Raw genomic sequence first — 23,029 nt, forward strand, 5'->3', positions numbered from 1 at the left:
GAATTTATATGCCCGAATCATATCATTTAAAGAGGGAATACAAGCAGAGAGTCTCGCCACCAGGCAAACTGTTATATAGACAATTCATTTAGAGCGGCAAGGGAACTGAAACCCAGACAGCTAAAGATATAAACTGTTCCAATGCAGGCTTCCATAAATACTGTAGCTATATCAACATTTGTCAAAATATTGGGTTCAGTGTCTATGTTTTTCATTAAGTAACTGCAGCCTGGACATAAACCTGCAGTTGCTAGAGAGAAAACATTTCATAACATAAACTGTATAATTTCTTGAAAGTGTCAGGGGCAAATTAACTGTAAATGTTTAAGAGTTAGCCAAATATGGCAGATCATTTACTTAAAATAACATCATATAAGGAAGCAATTACAATATTGCAATTTTCAATGGTTTAATTTTACACCTACAGATGAAACATACTAAGATTCAGAGCTTATCAGAAAAAAAAGGTAAAGAATTCAGGTAAGTTTACAAAACCGGAAGATTATTACTTTTGTTCTTATGCTTCTTTAATTATAACTAAAATTCATATGAGGGCTAGAACTTGAAAAGAATCAAAATCTAATCTAAATACAGTAATCTAAATAAATGTATTTTGATAGAATACAAAGTAAAATAAAAAAGAATAATGAACCTGCCACGAATTGATATGAAATCCAAAATGAACCATTCAGAGAGTGGCTACATAAAAACAACATTCCTCTGGTCATCCTGCTGCAGTCTCTACTTTATTTTCCTCTTTGGAATAAAGCCAAAACAAAAATGAATGAAAATAAAATTAGAATATCCCAGACTTCAGTGCAGCATGCACTTCTTGACTTCTTTTCCTTGGTTATAACAAAGTGCAAACACTCACTATCTGCTAACCCAGCATGTACTACACGCACATACTTTTTGCCTTCCTAAACTTGGTTTCACCTTTTTTCCCTCTTCTGTACCAACACTCCTGTCATTTGCTTCTTTTTTCACACCACTTCTGTCCTCATCTCTCAGCTGCCCCACTTTCTCCAGACTACAGAGGATCTGTGCAGTGAACATATGGCTGCTAAAGTGACTGAACTTGCAGACACACACAACGTGCACACTTCTGGGACCTGACTACTTGTTTTTTGACCTCCCTTAAGTGGTCATTATGTACAAGCTGTGTAAACGCACACAATACATTTGTGTATAGTTAGCCTCTGTGCACAGTTCCATCAAAGGATATATCATAACACTGAGATACAACTGTTACTGTAAATCTGTATGTCTTCAGTTGATGCTTTCCTCCCCTGATGGGCTGCTGGAAGTGAAGTCATCAAGCTGGTCTGAGTCAGTCTATCACCTGGTGGTCACACTTGACTGAAATGTTGCTCTTTCTATAGTTGATCTGAGTACACACATCCTGCCCCCAGTGTTTATCTTACAGGTTCTGGCAGTGATGCTGTTTTAATGGTCAGCAAAGTGAGCTTCAATCAACATTAGGAGAAATCTGAGGTTCTAGGGCACTTGTCTTTTCAAACTCCTTGGCTTCCATCCCCACATATTTCCACCACCCCCATTCAAATCCTGGCTAATGAAGATCTTAACCTGACTGATGGGCTTTCTACTACCCATTGGGTAACAGCTGAATAAAATGCCTCCCAGAGTAAAAACCTATTACTGGGGAGTAGCAGAAAATATGTCAAAAAGGATATCCTTACAGTATCACAGAAATAAAAGGTTAAATTAATTTAGGACATTACTTTTAAGGCTTGCAGACTTAATTAATAATGACATTATTTATAAAGCACCTTTCAAAAACAAAGTTACAAAGTACTTCACAATAAAAACAGATAATACAAGTAAATAAGATCCAAAACATAAGATATAGACAAGATAAAATAATTTAAATAGTACAACAAATACCACCAGTTAAGAAAAAGCCATACAATAAAAGTGAGTCTTAAGAAGAGATTTAAAAGAAGATAATGAGTTTGCCTGCCTGAGATCTCCAGGCAGGGAGTTCCACAGCTGAGTGGCCTGAACAGCAAAGGTTCTATCACCTCTGGTGACAAATCGAGATTTTGGAACCATTAGTAGGGCCCTGCTGGAGGATCTCAAGCAGCGATCAGTCTCATAGGGAGTTAGCAGATTACAGATACTGGCAGGAGCCTGACCATTCAAGGCTTTAAAAACAAGCAGTAAAATCTTAAAATCAATTCTAAAACTCACAGGTAACCAGTGAAGGGCAGCAAGTATTGGTGAAATGTGGTTGCTTCTCTTAGTACGTGTTAAAAGCCTGGTAGCGGTGTTTTGTATTGACTGTTCTTTGAATGTTTTGCCTACTGATATCAGAGTAAAATGCATTGCAATAGTCAAGTCTGGAAGAGATAAAAGCATGGATGACCTTTTCTATGTCTGCAGAGGAAAGGAATAACCTGATCTTAGTTGGATTTCTCAGTTGAGCAAAGCAGGACTGCAACACTTTGGTCACCTGAGCATCAAAAAACCACTAAAATGCTGGGCTGAAGTCAAGGAGAATTAAAATGGAGTACAGGCCTTTGTCAGCTACAAGCAGTAAGTCATTGGTGACCTTGACAGGAACAGTCTTAGTGCTGTGAAGGGAGTGGAAGCCAGATTGAAATTTTTCAAAAGTTTGATTGCTGTTCATAAAAGCAATCAGTTGAGTGGAGACATTTTTTTTTCTAAAATCTTTGATAAAAAAGGCAGCTTGGAGATGGGTCTTAAAATACTTAAAACATAGGGACCTAGGGAGGGCTTCTTTGAGAGGGGGTTAAACAGTGTCATGATTAAAATAGGAGGGGAAAATAATTCAGTGACTCTTCCTCTGTTGTAGCTACACAACCAACATAAATCTAACAAGACCCCCCCCCTCCCCATAAGACCAATAAGAGAGCTATAAATGATGTGACTGGGAACCTCTTGAAACTCCAAAGCCTTGTTTTGGTCTCATTAATAAAGCAGGATTCTGCAACAGCAAGGCCTATTTGTTGCCTAAATGTAATTGTAATTCAAAAACGATTTCAGTGGACAATTTAGGACAACTGATTTTGTTCCAATTAGGAAATCAAAAGCAAAGCAGTCAGGCAGTGTGTCCAGTCAGGTATGGATGTCTTTTGAGTTTTGCTAGACCACAAAAACACACCGCTGGTCAGGAGATGAAACGTATGTTGTTTTTTCCATGTGTGGTGAGCATTCTCAAAACTTTTTCAATAAAATAGAAAAGACCATGACTGCTGCTCTCCCAATAACAATTTAACCTCATGAAAGAGATTTTCTGAATTAAAATTCTCTGTTTTTGATAATAATCACATTTTTCAGTCCTTGAGTGATTGCTTTTCATTCACTGTGCTACAGTTATTCCATTTGATATGTAAGCTAAAGAAACCGAAAAGTGCAGGGTCACGCCACGTGTTGCATTATCATCTCAACACTTCAAGGTAGTCTTTTGTCGATCAGAGAACTGTGAGGAATAATACCAGATCCAACATGTATGACCTTGATTTCAGCAGTCCTGTATAATTCAATGTCTCTTCTCCTCAGCGGGGCCGTAAAAGAGTTGCATGCAAATGATAGAGGACTTGTCATTCATCACTGTCATCACCTTGACACTGGGGAGGAAATAACAGCCCAGTCACTTCCTGGGTGCAGCTACTTTGTCTTCGCCTAAAACCGTTAGCTGCCATGTTGAATGTCTGTACGTCATTGACACACACAGTGCACACACACACACACACACACACACAAAGACACACATACTTATTATTAGGTAATGGAAGCACGGTCATATAAGCAGCAGTCACACACACATGAGCACACATACATACTTTGTCATTATTTGAAAGTTGCGGGTGTTCTCTCATGCTCTGTATTTGATCAATGTCACTGAATTATTTAAATGTTTTTAAAGATTTTCATTATCGATTAATCCTTCTCTTAATTTCTTAATTAAAGACACAGTGAACTAATTATAATAATAATAATCCTGTGTCTTTGGGTTAATTGTTAATTTTTTTATTAAAAAAAAAATATATATATTTTTTTTTACATCCCTGTCTTTTCTCTTCCTGTAAATAATTTTCAAATGTTTGATGACTCATCTTGAATTCAGGGGCGTATGTAAAAATGTTTCCCATCAAATGCAACTTTAGGCGACTAGCTAACCACACACATCATATAAAACTCACCACTTGACTTGAATAATTTGACCGCTTGTGTGGGTGATAGTAGCTAGCAGAGCAGCATCATAGGGGGAAGTGTGCGTGTTATATCAGTGAGCAAAAACTTTGTATTGATTTCCAAAAGAACGCGGTTGATGCAAAATCAATTCATTTCTCCCTTGTCCTAATAATAATGCACTGTGTTTGGTAAGACCCACCTACTTCTTAGCAGTCCAGTCAAATCTGAAGGCTTTAATTCAAATCCCTCTTGTAATTATACAGCACCCACACTTCTGTTTCACTGACTTCAATTGATTTGTTTGTTTGTTTGTTCGTTTTTTCACTGGGCCGTAAAAAGTCAGAAAATAATGAAAAATGCTCATCACAATTTCCTAAAGCCCAAAATGACCTCTTCAAATTGCTTTTTTTGTCTAACACCCAAAGATGTTCAGTTTACTCAATTTAAGACAAGAAAAAGCAGCAAAAAGCAATGAGAAACATGAGCCAGCAAATGCTGAGAAAAGACTTAAACAATTAATCGATCATTAAAATAGTTGCCTTTTAATTTTCAGTTGCCTAATTGATTAATCAACTAATCATTTCAACTCTAAAACAACTAAAAGCCACTATTTATAATGATGTACACCAGTATTGTTTTTGATATTCCCACTGTGCTTCATATTACTGCCAACCATTTTCAAAGAATACCACATATTTTAGATGGATTTCCTACCTTCAAAGCAGCTATTTGTATTTAATGTATGGTATGATTCAAGGACTTACTGTCATCAGTTTTGAGTGTCATCTTTTCAACAGCAGCCTCTCTTCCTCTTTTTTCTAATCCTTTCACAACATCCATATCTGCTTATTTTTTGTCTCCTGGATTAGATTTTTGACAACACAGCTCATCAATGTACAGACTTTAAGTGGTTGGATGTCCGAGCATCACAAAGAATTTTGAAAATGGTCCCTGCTCGCAAGTGAATTACCACATCATGATAATAACATTGACACGTCAGTCTACCTACTGTAGATATAAATCTTTAAAAATGGGTCACAAATATACAGTATGCTTTCTTTTGACAGGAAAGGCTAAATCATTTTCTAAAATAGTCTAGCCCTATAGATTTTAGCAAATGCTACTCATACAGGGGTATAGAATGTATTTTTGGGAATGATTTTCAGATACAGATTTGGTGCTCTAGTGAGTATTTACAGCAGCAGGACTGTGTATGTGGGAGCGACTAAAAATAAACTACAGTACCCACGTTCATCCTAATGAAGGAACATGTCCCCCAGTGCAACGGTGTAGCTCACTGATGTGTTTTTAATCGTTTTTGGACAACAATGGAGGTTTATGAGACAGAGGAATCAGCTACTGAATATCGGGCTGTGTCTGCACAGACTCGTTAGTAGGATCATTTGATTGTTGGTTTTGTTCTTTTCACAAGATTTGTTGACAGTAAGAAATACTGTGTTCTTTGAACAATACATTTTAATGACTACAGTGCTAAGGAAGGAATGGTTCAAATGCTGAGTCATGTCCTCTTTCATCATTACTTTGCAATCTACTACAAAGCTACTGACTGTCTGAAAAATTAACAAGTGTGCTGCTGCTTTTTGGTTGTTCAGCAGTGTGTTCAGTTCATATTTCATTAGTGCATTGATTCATTCTGTAGAAGGAGTGAGTCAGACATACCTTTGACTGAAATTGTTCTCCTTCCTCCGACAGTGAAGGGTAACAACCCTGTGACCTTCACTTCTGAAATCCTGGCTCACTGTCCACACAACCGGGTTACTGGCGCTGGCCCCCAGGAAAGCCACTCCATCCTTCAGCTTGACCCTGAAACACACACACACACGTCCATAAGTCAAAAAAAGACATTAAATTAAATGATACTGGAACTGTCCGCAGGATCACAGTCCTGGTGATGGAAACAGTTTCACAAACACACATGTCGACTTTTTACTCTCTTTCTCAGACACAGATAAACCCTCATGGTCTGTCCCTCACACTCAAACATGCAAGGAGGACATGAAATTAGCAACTACAAGAAGTTGGACGATAGTAACAGACTGATTAAAAGTATGCTTTTATTGATAAGAACACTAAACTGGGGCTAAAAAAGAAGAAAGAAATCTTTTTGAAAGGCTTTGGAGGTTGCTTGTTCCTGAGAAAACCATATGATTTCTTGGTTGATGAAGGAATTTCTTTCTACGTTTGGAGCTTATCCATTTTGATCAGTATATAATGAGTGAAAAAGTCTCACATGCCCTTTATTCATATTTTTGCTTGGGATGAATGTTGCTTTAGCAAAGTCAGGCTGGCAGGTACAAGCCAAATTATTTCATTAGCAGTGATGAAACCCAGCATCAGGACAACAGATGGCACGTTTGCTTAATTGAAATAATCACAAGTCAGGGGTAGCAAGTTCAAATTAACCTCTGAAAAAGTGTATTTAACCAAAATGAGTGTATGTTGAATGTAGGAGTAGCCTTACATGACAGGTCTTGTTTTACACACTATAATATCCCAACATCAAGACTCTCTGGAGCAATAAATAGGCGGCATGCTCCAGCTCAGACAATTTTTGGTAATTTCCCCTCACACCTGGGGTTTTAAAAGGAGTCCAATTTCCGCAGCCTTCATGCCGCCTCTGCCCCTGCCCCACCCTTTTTGTCCCTCCATCACTTCCATTACTCTCGGTCACAGTCTGTGGGAGGCTGTTCAGGTGCCAAAGAAGCATGACCTCCTCCTCTTCCAGTATACTGACACGCTGTTGCTTTCTTCCTCCTTCTCTGTCACATGAAATTACCATGAAGTACATGAGCACCTTTCAGTACCTTTTCCAACATGACAAATTGCTCTTGTTCAAATCACTGGCACGAATGGGGCAGAATATTTTATGTGGTGGAAAAAGAAAGAAGAGAGATGGCGAGGAAAAGCAGATCTAAAGTAAAAACACCAACAGCACAAAAAAGGTGAAGCGAAAGAGACATTTCTATTCAGTGAGATATGAACGTTGGGTAATTTTTCCCCACATCAAAATAATTGGAGACTGTCCTCATTCTGGAACTGCAAAAGACTTGTAAAAGATAGAGGAAAAAAAAATCTAAGCATTAACAGGGGATAATGACATGACAAACCATGCAGCAGTCCTTAGAAGAGCACAGTCATTACATCTTCTGCGTTCAACCGGTCTTCTTTGATCTTATCCAGGCTGCTGAGGCGGTAATAACTGGTCTTGTGTTGGTTGCTGCTCCTGACGAGTCAAGATAAAGGCTGCTGGTGTGGAAGACGCAGACAATAACTAGGAGGAGATGACTGATTGCTGTCTGCCCTCCTGTTTCCCAGTCGTCACCTTAGCCAAGGCACAGTAATTACTGCAGACTCATAAGCGCATTCAGCACTGACAGAGGACTAGAGGGGGAACGATAATCAACTAATATGGACAAACTCTGACAGTATTTTATGTGCTGTATTGATTAAGCATCAAATGCCAATTTGAAGGTGGGAATTTTTTCAGTCCCCTTTTGATTTTTTCCCAGCTTTTTAAAAAACTTGTATAAGTTGATTGATTGATTAGTTAATCAACAGAAAATGAATCTGTAACTATTTTAGTAATTGAATAACTGTTTTTAGTCTTTTTCCAAATAAAAAATGCCAAAGATGTACCCCTCCCAGCTCAAACTGATAGTTAACTGAAAATCTTTGGGTTGTGGACTGTTGGTTTGACAAAACAAGACATCTGCAGACATCACCTAAGGCTGTGGGAAATTTTAGTGGTCATTTTTCATTATTTACTGACATTTTATAGACAAAATGATTAATTGAGAAAATAATCTGCAGATTAATCACTAATGAAAATAATCATTAGCTGCAGCTCTAAATTAATCAGTGAATTAATTAGACAGATTGATCAATACTGTTGTACAATGAAGAACTCCTGAACTACAGTGTCCGTGTGCTGCCCAAGGTCCTGATACATTCTTTTCTGTCTCTCTCTCTTTCTAATCTAAATAATGCTCATCTGTTTCACACATGCCATATATTTCTCTCTCATCCTGTTTCTTCCTCCTGCATCATACTCCCTCAATTTCTCTCACACTCATGCCCAATTTGACAGACAAATCCAAGCATGTGCTATAGCCAACGAGCGTGGGGGCTAAATTAACAAATGGCATGTTGTAAATGAGATTGGTTTGGCTAATATGATTTCTGGTGAAGGGGTGGGGGGTGGTGGGGGGGTTGGGCGCAATAAAGGAAAGCAATTTGAAGGGAGGTTTCCTTTCACATGCATCAGCACATGAAGCTGCCTCATTAATTCCTTGAAAACCTGCATCAGTGGGATGAGTATTTACAGATGAGATGAGGTTGTCAGAAAAGACAGTTTTTGGCTCTACCTGATTGATGCTCCGAAATGACACCCCAGTATGGCTACTGCCCAAATAACATGTCAACACACCTTGCACTCTGGCATGCCTCTCGCATGCTAAATTAAATAGCAATGCACATTAATATTAATGCACTTTACGCAGCAGGAAATTAAATAGAATATAAAAAATTCTGAGTAAAGTGGAAGACGTAGTGAGACCAGGAGTCTTGTGTGCAAACACCATATAGTATATTATATATAAGGGGTACTCAACTAAAAGTTTTAGAGGTCCACTTAATAAATTGCAGTATGAATTCTTCACTGCATTCATTGTTGAACATGTTTGATGTTACAATTATTTTGCTGGAGTCTTGATATCACAACTTCAACTGGTTCAGTTTTGTTCTTCCGTGTTTTACGTGTTTTTGGGATAGTTTTATTCAAAACAGGCATGTTTGGTGTCATAGTGGCATTTTGCGTTCCCACCCTGCATTATGGCCATTGTTTCATTGCAAATCAAACACAATGGTCTTGTACTTCCCTCCCTAATGTGTATTTCTAAGTCCAGTCATCCTTAAATGCATGTTTTTCACTGTCATCCTTTCTTTTTTTGTAACAGCTAGTTTCGAACAAGCCATTTTACTTTATCAACCGTAGCTCCTCCTTTCCACAACCTTGCTAACTGTGGCGACTAGCGGGGAGGCTGAACGAAGACAGCTGAGGTGATGTGATATCGATGTGTCACTCAAAAGCAGTCAGGGTTGGGTTGCAGGGAAATTTTTTAAAATCAAAATTCAAAAAAGCATTTGTAGGGCCCAGACAACAAAAGCTTTATCACCTCTAAGCTGTGTCTGAAATATGTTGTGTATATTCACTGTTTGCTGTTTAGCCCACTAGTGTGTTTGACATTTTGTAGTGTTGAATTACTGAATTATACCCTACATAGTGGAGTCAAATTATCCTACAATGCAACATAAACAGTAGTATACCATCATGCATTAGGAAAACGTCAACTGTAACATCAGTTGTAAAACACAGAGGTAGTCACTGTCATTATGCTGAAATGTGTTCCCTCACTCTGTATTTAATGAGAAGTCTGGCTGCTCTGTTTTGAACCTACTCAAGCCTAAGCTGATCCTAATTGCTCAGACAAGTACACATTGTTGCAGTATCCAGACAGGATCTGTGAAACACATTTAGTTTTTAGGCTTTTGAAAAATACCTGAACATCGATATTTTACATATTTTACTTAAGTATTCTATCACTGCATTAGTAATACACACAAACAAACACAAAACAGGGGTAGAACATATTTGCACTGCACTTTAAAACTACAAGGCTCAGGCGAAGGAGTCGAAGAGCAGCATACCTCTCCTTGAAAGCAACTGCACCCAATTTCAGCGGACCTTAATAATACTAATAATAATAAGCTTTATTTAAATAAATTTTAGCACCTTTCAAAACACAGTTACAAAGTGCTTTACAATGAAAACATAACGCATCTAAGACAGAGAGAGACTAAAACAAACTAAAAGCCATTAAAAATAAACACATGAAACACAAAGGGAGTAAAATGCAAAATTAAAAATAATAAACATGAAATTAAAAATAAATGCAGTTAAGTAAAATAAGCAGGCAGCCCAGGTAAAATCAAGAAATGCTTTCCAATAAAAGTATATTTTAAGAAAAACCTTGAAAGAAGAAACTGACTCAGACAGCCTTATTTCTTCGGGCAGGTTGTTCCAGAGCCTCAGGGCCCGGATGGGAAAGGTTCTGTCCCCTTTAGTTTTCAGCCTGGACTCTGGAGGAGACAGAAGACCTCTGCCCGAGGATCATGCAAAGGTTCATAAGGGATTAAAAGGTCTAAAATATAATCTGGAGCTGGGTCATAAAGAGCCTTTAAGGTAATCAGTAAGATCTCTCAAACAGGGAGCCATTGTAAAGAGACTAAAACAGGTGTGATGTGATTGTGCCTCTTAGTTCTGGTTAAAAGCCTGGCAGCTGAGTTCTGTAAAGTCTGTGGTCTTTTCAAAGTTTTTTGATTAAGACCAAAGAAAAAGCTGTTGCAATAATCAAGGTGTGAGGAGATAAAAACATGTACAACAGTTTCTACATCTCTAAAATTATATATATACATCTATATAATACATCTTATTTTACACTAAGACACCAAGATTTCTTGCAACAAGCTTGAAATGTTGTGACAGGTAACCAGTAGATCTATCTTAAAGAATGCCAAGATTAGTTCTGTCAAAGGCTGCCCTTAAGTCGAGCAGTACAACAACTGAACACATGCCTGCGCCAGCATTCATTAAAGGTTGTTAGTGACTTTGAGAAGGGCTTTCTCAGTGCTGTGATACTGGCAGAAATCCGATTGAAACTTTTAAAATACTATTGTTTCCCACAGCAGCAAGAAGCTGCTTTGAAACAATTTTTTCAAGAAATAGAAATAGAAAACGTATAAAATTATCTAGGAGGGTAAGATCAGGCCCAGGTTTTTAGAACAGGTTGGACATGAGCAGTTCTAGGACACAACCAGTAGACAGTGAGCTGTTCAAAATAGAAAGCAAAAGGGGCCCAAAACATTCCATTACTTCATATAAAAACTTGGTTGGAATTATTTCAAAATTGCTGGCGGACACTCTCATATAAGACATGATTTCTAGAAGTTCAGGCACAGTACTAGGGGAAAAATAGCTCAAAGTATCCTGGTGCGGGTGGTCAACATCTAAAAAGGTAGGATTGGGGGCAATACTAAGTCTTATTGACTCCAGCTTTCCAGCAAAGTGCGATAAAAACTTTTCACAGTCAGCATCACAATCAGCAGAGCCACAAGGAGAGGCTGAGTTTACTAAATGATCAATGGAAATAATTTCTTAAATAGAAATCTGGGGTTGCCCTGATAGGCAGAAATAAGTTCAGAAAAATAGCATGTCCTTGCATCTTTCACCATCCTATTATAAAGGAGTAATAACTCTTTCATAGCCACAAAGTGGACCTGTAGACCTGATTTCTTCCATCTACCTTCTGCTTTTCTGCATTTCCTTTTACAGCTTTGAGTGTCATTTAACCAGGACTGTCTTTTAGTCTTTGGCTTAGATCCAGTCTTCAAAGGAGTTATGAGATCTAAGGTTGAAGAACACAGAGAATTAAAAGAATTAACCAAATCATTGGTGTAGGATATATCAAGAAACACATTGCCATGAGAATTAAACAGTGTACAGAATTTAGAGGCACTAAGCTCATTAAAGATGCGAGTGTACTTAGAGTGGGATAAAACAGTACTAGCAGCCTGTAATTCACAGTTAAAACCTATGCATTGGTGATCAGATACAAACACGTCCATAATTTCAGATGATATTCTCAAACCAGACTAAAGACAAGGTCTAGAGTATGGCCATGGTTATGAGTTTGTCCAGACACATGTTGTTGAAAGTTGAAAATTTTAGTGATATTTATGAATCAGTAGCCAGGATATTAGAAGACTCGTCAACATGAATATTAAAATCACCACAAAGAACAATTCTATCATAATTTAAAAAAAGACTGGATAAAAATTCTGGGAGCTCCATCAAAAAGGAGCCAGCTGGTTTAGGGGGGCAAAAGTGCACCAGGTGTGGCCACCAAGTTTAAACGTGAGCACTTCAAAGGAAGAAAAACCGTTACAAGTTATTAGTTCACATTTGAAAATCTTCCTATAGACAGTAACAAGGACACCACCACGACCACAATTCCTTGGTCGGCTAAAACAGTCATAATAGATCAGATCATAGATAAAATCATTAAAATCATTCAAATAAACGTCTTATCAGAGAGTTTAAACAGTCTGCACTGGATTAAAACTGGAGTTAAAAGTGGAGCTGGGGTTTTGGTCCAGATCTTTATTATTATTACAAGAACCTTACAACTACATGAAGCAGCACTAGAAGGATCAGTAATTCTTCTTTTCTTCTTGCTCAGTGGCTGCTGGTGCCTGTGGGCTAGTAGATTACCCAAGAAGGGCTGGTATAAGCTACCATGCTGCCGCTGCTCACTAATGCCGTGATGGGAACCGGGAGTGGTGGCACTGATTCCTGAAGATTCTCCAGAACAGAGAATCTGTTTGATAGCAGAAGTCCTTCCTGGCTAGTGTGTGGTAAGCGGAGCCTTCTGGCTCTCCCTCCACCACATACAGTAGACCACCGCTCAGCGGGGAGCGGTGTCGAGCAAGCTGGTAGCGATTTTGGATTGGTCAAGTTTAATCCATGGATCTTCAGCAAATCCCGACATGGAGTGCAACTTGGGCAGAGGGGCTTCATCCCTGATGGTGTTACCAGCCCATGGAAGAGTCTTATCCACTGTTTGTCCATCCTCTAATTGAACAAGGGTATAAGAGATTTGGCCCTGCAGCTCGTCAATTTTCTGGATTAGACTGATGCAGCTAGGGCACCCAGGTGACTGGTAAGTGGGAATAGGAACGCCGAGAGTTAAAACAATAAACCATAAAACTCAAAAAGCTGGTATACACACAAGGCAGGGAATGTGCAAGAACAAACTAAAACGTGGCTATAAAACATTTAAGATCAATAAAAGCGTTTTAAAACCACCAATTAAAATTGGCTAAGAGCTTCAGTCAAAAACGTTTTACTACTCAAGTGGAAATGATGAGGTTTAAGATTGAGATGATAATGAGTGGATAACAGGAATGTTAACATGCTGCGATTCAAAAACATGTTCCTTACTAGATGCCAATTTGGGCTGTCTTGGTTCCTATGATAACGAGTAAAGATGAGGGGGAAAAAGGCCAACATGATGAAGAGGATGAATGAACAAGAGAGTGTCTATGGGGGCTGAGGGGTTATGTTTATTGGTAGGTCAGGGTTGGCTGGGGGTGGATTGTGTAAAGGTCTTTGTAGTGAGTACAGGGATAGAAGGATAGTTTGGTGTTAAAGGTGTTTGAGCAGAGCAAGATTGGTGGTTTGCAGAGACCAGCCCGGTGAATTGGAAAAGACAGGCATTGTATAAGAGTTGATAAAAAAGGACAGAAGTGTCGGGGAAAACATTCAGTAGAGGAGAGGAGTTGAAGAGAGGGCTTTTTTGGTTAAGATACTAGGATACAAAGCTGTAGTCAGCACTGGCATTTTGCTGCCTGTTATGGTCTAATATTTCCAACAGTGAAAGAGGGAGAGATACAGTATGTCAATGTCATTCTCAAGAGGCCATTGGCAAGAATATTTTACCCACTAAACTTTATGTACAAATAATAATGATAAAAATGACATAAAACATGAGGAAAGTGGTTCCCTGTATTGCCATCCATAACAGATCTTTACTCTGGTGAAGAGGAAGACAGAGAACCAAGAGATCCTAATAACTACACACACTATCCACACACACACACACACACACACACACAAACACACACACACACACACACACACACACACCTTGGTGTGTACCTAAATCTGATATAATGTTAACACATTGGCAAAGAGTTGGCTGGTGGACAAAGCTAACCTTTAGTGAAGATAAATGAAAGTGAGAACAATTGCTCTGATATCAGCACCATCACAAAGAAACCACCTTTGCTTCCTACATCACAGAACAGCTGCTGCAAAGGGAGACCCAGATGAGGAAAAGTTGCTGCCTCAATAGCCAGGACTGTAATACAGATGAGCCACAGCACATTCATACATAACCTGCTACTAAGTTCTGAGGCATCATTAACTAACACCATTGAAACGTTTGAAACTACTGAAGAAAAAACTCCCTTAGATGAAAAATTGGTCTTGTGATTAGTTAAATGTGAAACACACAATAACTCATGGTTGGGCACATTTTCTGAATTCATTTAAAAAAGGCAGTTTAGCTGAATTCAATTTACTGACAGCAAGCGAAATTGGCCAAATCACATTGAGCTACTTTAGCTGGCCCATGTCCCTTAATTCTCAAACACCTGCAGCTAAATCCAGTTATGAAATAAACACACAAGCTGTTGGGCATGGAAACCCTTTATGTTCTCTCCCTCCCTCTCTATCTGTCTTGGTTAAAAAAAAAAAAAAAAATCTCCATCACCTTGGGGTAAAATTAAATTAGATAGTGGCTAAAGACAGGTGAACCAGGCTGGGAGCTGGTCCAATAAATTAGTAAGGTGAAACGGGGCTGCGCCGGAGATGCTCAGAATCAATTAGCTGAGGAATAGTTGTCGGCTGAGTGTTTTTAGGGGCGAGTGGACACAGGCCGATGCCGAGATAAAGAGAGAGCTAATTCAATTAATGAGTTTGATGCTGTTCTTCCCATTATCAGAGCTAGTTAAAAGTGCTGGTGCGTGGCAACGCTGCGAACAGAGGACAAGATTAACGCTATCAGATAAAGAGTGCTTGCCAGACAAAGCTCATCTCCACCCATGCATTCTGCAGCATTTCCCTCTGTCTCACCCTTTTGTTTCACTTTCACCAATGTCTCCTATCTCGCTCTGTCTGCCTCTATCTTTTCCCGCTGAACATTCTGCTTCCCTTTCTATATCTACACACACCAGTCTTTCTCACATCACTCTCTATCCCCCTCCTTCACCAGAGCCCCTGTGTCTATATCTGGTGCCATGCAGTTTAGTTTTTATGTCTCTCTATATAAAGCAAGGAATCTCTGTCTGTCTGTATGTATGTTTGTCCTTTGCATATCTCAAGAACCATTCATCTGATCTACTTCATATCTGGCGGATGTATTGCTTGGGACTCAAGGAAGTGCAGTATTGAGTGTGAAGTTGTTTGGATGAGCAGTTCTCAAGAAATATATATAAAAATACCTCATAAACAACATTGATTTGCTTCTTCTTCTGCCCATGGAGTCAACACGTGGGAATACAGACAACACCACTCTGCCATTGCAAACCACATTGTGGACGGAGGGGGGGTTTAAACATCCATAGTGATAATGACTTGGAAAAAGTTATGAGATTTATGCTCTACTATTGAACTGTGTACTGTGAACAAAACTTGGCATGTACATTCAACACTTACTCTGTCTGTCTGTCTGTCCTTCACATATCCAGAGAACCATTTGTCCAACCGACTTCACATTCAGCAGGTGTATTGCTGGGGACCCAAGGACGTGCAGTGTCGAATTTGGTGCAATTTGGACACGCGACACGTTTAAACTTTGAATAAATAAGCGAACAGCAAACCGCTCAGCTCTGTGTCTGAGTACAGCAGGGGCTGTTTGATATAATCACCCTCACATCACAGCAGGGTGGGGCTTCTGAGCTCTGACTTGCTGAGCGGTACAAAGGCACACGGCCCACTCAGTTAAACTGGCCGAAAGAGCATATACAGGAGAAAAAAAACAGAGGCAGAGGCAGTAAAACTAGCCGACAGGAGCACAGACACGTTTGATTGGCAGCAGAATAAACCAATGGAAGTCCATAAACTGCTTCTACGGTTCAGCCTCTGTCTAGTCTCACTGGTGAAGTTTCTGTCTGGATTTAAACCATTTCATTTATTAATTCCTTATCGTTTTAATTGATACGTTTGTCAATTGATACATACATATGCAGTTCAAGAAATAATAAGCACTCGGCCCATTCCGAACAGGCATGTTTTGAACGGGCACTGAACTAGTTTTTTAAAGGAACCAGATATTCTGCACACTGTAGGTCACTCTTATTTGCTTTATTTTATTGTGACATTACGCTCAGTAAACCTGGATCAGGTAATTTGAAGATAAATTAAGTAAGGTGAGTACAAGTGACTGGCAGTGTGCAGGATCTCTGGATCACCCATCATCAAGAAATCTGTTGAAAATTTCTAGCCATGCTAGTGGCAATGCTCTGGGTCGATCTAGACTGAAATATCTCAAGAGCAACTTTGGTGATGCCCTGACTTTTCCTCTAGTGCTCTAGCGCTTCAAGATCCAATACTTTGGCTTATTTATCTAACAGACTGGTTTTCTTTACAATTAGTACTACAGTCTCACAGAGTTGCTAGCATGACTATAGACCAGATTGCCTTAGTCTTGTTTATTTTTACTTCTTTCTGCTTGCCCTTTTTAATCCTAACTTTTGTATGTGCTTGTGAGGGACTGAACAGCAATAGGCAGAATGCAAAAAAAGGGTTTTTATTTTATTTTTACCCCTTTGATTTACAAAGTGGTGTGTGGTAACTGACTAAATTGGGCCCTAAAAGAGGTCAGCAAAACAGAACTGAAGTGAAAATACAGCAAACTGAACTGCATAACTTACCTGACCTCGATAAAGATGAAACTGACCTAACAATGAGTAGGCCTATAGTACTTGAAAATGAATCGATGAACAAATCCATGAACTTTTAACCTTCAGCTCAAGCTAAAAATACATAGGAGACCACATCATTGAAACCTACACAGTGCAATCCAATACAAGTACTACCTCGTGTCCAAGCTGTAGATGCAGTCCCCGGTATTTTTCTCCACTTGTTCAAAAAGGAATTTGTCACTTTTGACTTAGAATGAAAAGGAAGATTTAAGGAATGTCCTGTGATATATTCAAGCAGACTATGATCTAACCCTCTAATTTCCTCTGGATGTTGCTGCAAAAGTGCTGCTGGAAAATGAAGCCTTGTGTGAGGCTTATTTGGTCCTTCACCTCACCCTTGTGAAATGTCAATTTCACTTCTCGCTGCCATTGACCGTCTCCTTATCTCATCATTCTTTACAGAACTAGACATTGAATGGCTACGCTTTGAGGATATTGGAGCTGTGAAGGGTTAATAGCTACCCATCTACCAAGGGACAAAGATGATCAAAGGGAGTACTACTTAAAGGGCTACTTAGGCTTTTCAACCTGGAGTGGATTTTATTGAGTGCTACTTAATTGAGGAGATGCTGACTGTCACCAAACACTGGGCACATTTGCAATCAGGTGGCTTTACAAGCAACTGTGCTGTCCAAGAAAAGCACAGATTTGCTTTTCACTCGGAGAGGAGAGGAGTTGATTGCCTTCAGCCAAATTCTCTCTTCATCTGTGTGTTTTTCTGGATGCCTGAAAAAACATGCTGTGATGCATCATCTAACATCTAACATCTCTTTCGCAGTCTTTTTTTAATTAAAAGGAAAAGCAGCCAGATGACTGACATATGGAGTGTGGACCTGAGCTTTGGGAGCAAACTCGCGCCTTTAAAAGAAAAAAAAAAAGAAGAAGAAATAACTGTCAGAGGAGTGTGGTTGACTTCAAATGAGAAGAGGTTCAAAATGTGAGCTGGCCATAGCCTCATGACATGAACAAACCCATGACAGATCAAGAGCAATCATATGGGCAGGAGCACTGAGAAATGAATTCTAGTTGAATTCAGAGAAGCCCCTGAGCGTCCTCTCAGAGGGAAGGAACATTTCAAAAAACCTGGGCAAGGTGTCATATATACAGTACATCTTAAATACATCTTGGTGGTAAAAAAAATATTACTGCCAATAAACGACATACATAATTTGGATCCCAAGCTCCTGATGTTTTGAAATCTGTATTTCATTCATTAAATGAGACATTTGTGCAACAGCTAAACAATGAAAAAAAGGATATTTTTATATACTGTGAGGAAATGAAACACAGACATTGAGTCCTTGTGGTAATGGCTGAAAAGCACATTACTACTTCAAAAGTGGGTTTCAGAGAAGTGCCATGCTATATGAAGGGTTTCACATTAAAAAAGAATAAATCAATCTCACATAACTACATTTTATTGAACATTAATGGAATCCTTAAAATGTAAATTTGTAAGCAAAGCCCTCAAAAGTGCTGTAATAATAAGATAATGACATAGCACTTACGTGGAGGCCATTTCTGCATAATTCATGGCTGCTGTTTTGGGCCAGAATACAACCCATACATAGGGTATGAAAGTGAAGGGTAAGATGTAATTAAGGAATTATTTACTTAAAAACGGGAAGCAGAGGACAAGGATGAGAAAGACAATGATAGGAAATGAAATTGTTGCTCATATAAAGTGGAATTTATCAAATCCTACAGCTTGGAGCAGTCAATGACTTTGTTTTCTTTAATCTGCCCCAAGCTCTCATTATCTCCATATGTCACATTATATTAAAGCTCACTTCCAAAACTGTAGGAGAAATCTGTCAAAGAGAAAGGCAACAAAGAATACATGACATTCTGAATAAAAAAACAGGGTGGATGTGGGTGGGTATTGATTGAAATGACAAGGAGCTTCATGTGTGTGCAGTGATTGTGTACATGAAAGCGGGCCAACGGGATGATGACACTGAGGGGTGTGACAGCGCAACACCCACTGTGGCCAAAAGCAAGTCACCTCCAGTAAATCACAGCCCGGTTCCCCTCATGACTCAAAATGTAAAAATTTATGAACATTACCAATCTGGTGCCCTACATGTGGGATGTTTAACCCTCATTTGAGTCATGGGATTTGTAGAGGAAGCATGGGATTTCAGATTAACACAAATTTGAAATATGTGTCACCATGGTTTTCCTCTTAAAATTTCATGTTTGCAAAAATGTATGCCAAGTAGTGCACTAAAAAACTTCCCATTTTTCATTTGCTTTAATGCTGGGATTTCAGGAACTCACTACTACTGCTGCTGCTGTAGATTAGCTGAAGGAATGAGGTCATGTTGCCGCAGACAGAAGCTTGATCCCTATGGCTGCCATTTGAACGGAAGCCTAGCCAGTTAAATAGGGGACAGGGCAAACACATGCAAACACTGCTTCCAGTAAAACCTATTTGACATAAGGTTGCATCCAGGGGATAAAAATTAGACTTTGCATTGAATCTGTTGGGTCGGACGGATGATCCTGGTCTGATCCAATATTTAGATGGACGCAGAAGGGGGCCAAGCAGTATAATCTCAGGATGTAGCAGGACAGATTATGGCAAGTTGGAAAACCTGATGTAGGAAGGGTTACACAGATTAATAGTGATGCTGTCAGCTGTAGCAGTAACTGGGCACATACAGGAGCACTGCAATACATTTATTTATGTAGCCCCAAATTACAAATTTCCCTCCAAGTGTTTTGCAATCTGTACATCAAACAACACCCTCTATCCTTAGATGCTCTGTCCGGATAAGGGAAATCTCCCCAAAAAACCTTTTTAATGAGGAAAAACTGGAGAAACCGCAGGAAAAGCAACAGAAGAGGGATGGCGCTGCGTTAGTAAGATGATGCTTTAAAATCAACTTGCGACAGAAGAGGCAAATATTTTATAGACCTATTGTGCAATACTCTCAGTGCTACACTTGTTAACATACTAACATTAGGTGTCTTTGCTGTCATTGTAAACATAAAGACATATCAGCATCAATACAGATGTATTAGCATTTTTTATTGCAGTTTTATTGCATATTGCAGTTGCATTATATCTGATGGTCTACTATGCCCATATCAATAAAATTAAAAATATGAATGGAGCATGGAACGGGGCTGCTTGTAGATGAGATAAATTTGATATCTTCACTAAAAGTTATCATTGAAAATGATTTCCAGACAGACGATATACAGTACTATCAGAAAACAGCTTTTGTAGCTTTGCACATGGAGGAGATGAAAAACAAAAATTCATGATTGCCATATGTATGCAAATTACATCAATCTGAAGCCATTACTGAAACAATTAATCTTTGGCAATCACTAAAACATTTTAATCACGATCGTTACAAATGGTTGACTATTCATTATGCCCTCTAATTAGATCATAAATTGTATGAATACACTGTTGTGGGAGGTTTTAAAGGATGTGACACGCTGGGGACAAACACAAAAGCCAGCTAGGACTGATGAAGTGTACCACATTGATGGCACTGGGAGTCAGGGTTGCTGAGAAGGGACTAAATGCCTGTTCTCTCCTGACTTCATCTATGAGTGATTTATTGACTGACTGACTGGGGGTTTGCAGATGTCTGGTCAGGTGATCAGGATCAGGGGTCAAATGTTACAGTATGTCATTCAGCTGTCCTGAGGCTAGGGACTATCAATATTCCTGATGTAATTGATTAAATGCTACCTGCTGGTGTGAGTGAGCTGAGTGAGCCCTGGCAACAGCACAGACACATTCTTGGTCTAAATGTCATGTGTTGTTGTCGTATATGTCAGTGTTGTGACATTTGTGCAGAGCCGTGGGAAGGCAGTAAAGTAAGTGCTGGAGTGGCAATGTGACAAAAAAGATGACAGCCACCATGCTAAAGCAACATCTCAGACAATGTCCGTCGAAAAACTGCCTAAAAGGTGTCACACAATGTTTTCAAAGTGTGAGAAGAATTAGCTCTTAGTGAGGAAACTTCAATAAAATGAATTCCATCCTGGTTTCATTCACACTCTCAAGGTTATGTTCACATAGTCTCAACCATCCTCAAGGCACGACATGAAGCATTTGTCTGAAACATCCACCGACACCATGTGCAGATTATTGGAAAATGCTGAGGTAAAATTTCAGGTGAATCAATTCAGGCCTGATCTGTAAAAGCTGGCAGGTCAGCCAGTACATTAGCCCCATTTGCACTTCATTATGTGCACCAGTGGGCAGTACACTCACCATCAGCAGGCTCCACTACATACAGGAGAAGGGGAAAGGACCAAGTCACTACAGAGTCATCTGGCAAGGTTTAAAATGTGTGCGTTTGTCTGTGCAAATCTGTGCATTTGTGAAAGGAAATGAGGAATGTGAAAGATGTGATGGGGACAGAGAGAAAGTGAAGTAATCAAAGAGAAGATAGAGGGATGCCTTAGGGGTTGAATAACTGACTTTGATGAGGGCCTGAATGGAAAAACAACAGATAATCTCTGCTGGCTGCTGTGCTTTTCTGTTGTTACAAAAAAGTGAGAAAGGGAGAGTTTTTGTTTGAGTGTTTGTTTTTGAGTGAAATACAACCCTACCTCTCTCCTCACAGCAAGACAAAATTTGATAATCACATGAGGATTTACAGATACCGATATTTTTATTTGATTTTTTCAGAGTATTTTGCAAAATTGAGCTTTGTTATCAGTCACATCAAGAACAACAGATTCTCCAAAAAAAGGGTGTTTCTCCCTCTCTCTGACTGCCTTTCCCATCATCATACTTTCCTCTCTAACTTGTTATTTTTCTCACAGTTTCCCTCACAGGGACCTGATCAGAGATCTGCTTCACGGCACATATTTGTGTCTACATAGGTTTTTAAATGTAGCTTGGAGAAAGCCGTAAGTCTTGGAGTCAGAGCACTGCCTGATTTCTAAATCCCTTAACATACTGTAATATGGTGGTACTGATATAAAAATGAGCAGCATGAAACTTTTTATTTTTTATTGGCACATGTTGCAGTTATTGTGTAGGAAATTTTAAACGCTGAAGTAAGAATTGAATCAACTGAACAGAAAAGTAAAATTATTCTGACTCCACTGCATAACAAACAGTAAACTGGCCTCAAAGCCACAATAAAGTAAACATCTCATTACTTGTTTTAACAACCTTCCCAAGACAACTTCTTCCTTACCAAATGGTTTCATCATGCACAGTTCCTGGTGAACATTTCAGAGGGGCCACAGTGGCTTATTTTGCACTCACTTGGAAGCGCATCACTAAAGGAGAAATTCAATTTAGGTGAAATTTAGGGCTTGTACGCAAGTTGACCATGTCAGTCTCATAAACACAGTAACACACACACACACAAACACCCAGTACTAAGAAAACATCGCTTCTCATTATAGTTTTTCATCAAAACCAAAATATGAAAAAAAAATGGACATGGGACCCATGTCCATTTTTTTTTCATTGTAGCTGTCATCGTGTCAGTACTTGCAAGCATAGCAAGTATTCTTGCATCACGTAAATAAGCAACTCACCACTTTCTATAATAATTTATGACTTTGTGCCAAGCATCACTTCATTTTTGTTTGCCCTTGTCATCTTGGAGATGAGAGTCATACAAAATGATCTTTCACTAATGATCTTTTCCTCCACAGAGATTTTTCAACAGCTGGATAAGACAACATTTCTTGGCTTCCTGTCAGTGTTTTGGCAAATCACTGCAGTGCTTTCAGGAGAAGTTTGCCCTCATTCGCATAAAGTTAAACGTTTTCAACTTTCAGCCTCTCCATTTTCTCAGATTGAGAGTAAGGCCTGAGCTGCCTGCTGTCCTACAATGCCTTGAGAGGAAAATTATGCGCTTTCAATGGTGTTTTGAAGTATTTTTAGTGTATGCAGCCATGCTGTGACTGATAACTATAAACTATTTCAAATCGACATGTCCATTTCCATCCAAAATTACCCTTTACGGTTTTCTGATCTGACACCCCTATCATCAGGAGAAATTTGTCAGCGCCTTTCAAAATGCATATGACCATTTTCCGATCTGCTACCTCTGTGGTTAAGGATTGGTTGGTTTAGGCAGCTTGAACTTCTTAGTTAAGGTTATGGAAAGATTGAGGTAATGGTTAAGAAAAAACAATGTTAGTTGTTGGTAGGAGATGGTCTCTAGTGTCAAAGTGAGATACTTTGTATGCCTTACCATCCACCCAGACCTTCTCCTTACCAGGTTTTGGG

General features: G+C 39.1%; 1 protein-coding gene across 2 annotated transcripts in view; it reads right to left on the minus strand.

Annotated features, from left to right (window-relative positions):
- The window catches only part of si:dkey-112m2.1 (transmembrane protein 132C), a 177,485-nt gene that overhangs the window by 65,177 nt on the left and 89,279 nt on the right, over positions 1–23,029 (minus strand). For both annotated transcript variants that reach the window (XM_067574594.1, XM_067574595.1), the window contains exon 4: positions 5,860–6,003. In XM_067574594.1, coding sequence (XP_067430695.1) covers positions 5,860–6,003 — 144 coding nt within the window. The remainder of the gene's footprint in view (positions 1–5,859; positions 6,004–23,029) is intronic.

Source organism: Thunnus thynnus, chromosome 19, assembly GCF_963924715.1.
Source record: "Thunnus thynnus chromosome 19, fThuThy2.1, whole genome shotgun sequence".
Taxonomy (NCBI): Eukaryota; Metazoa; Chordata; class Actinopteri; order Scombriformes; family Scombridae; genus Thunnus; species Thunnus thynnus.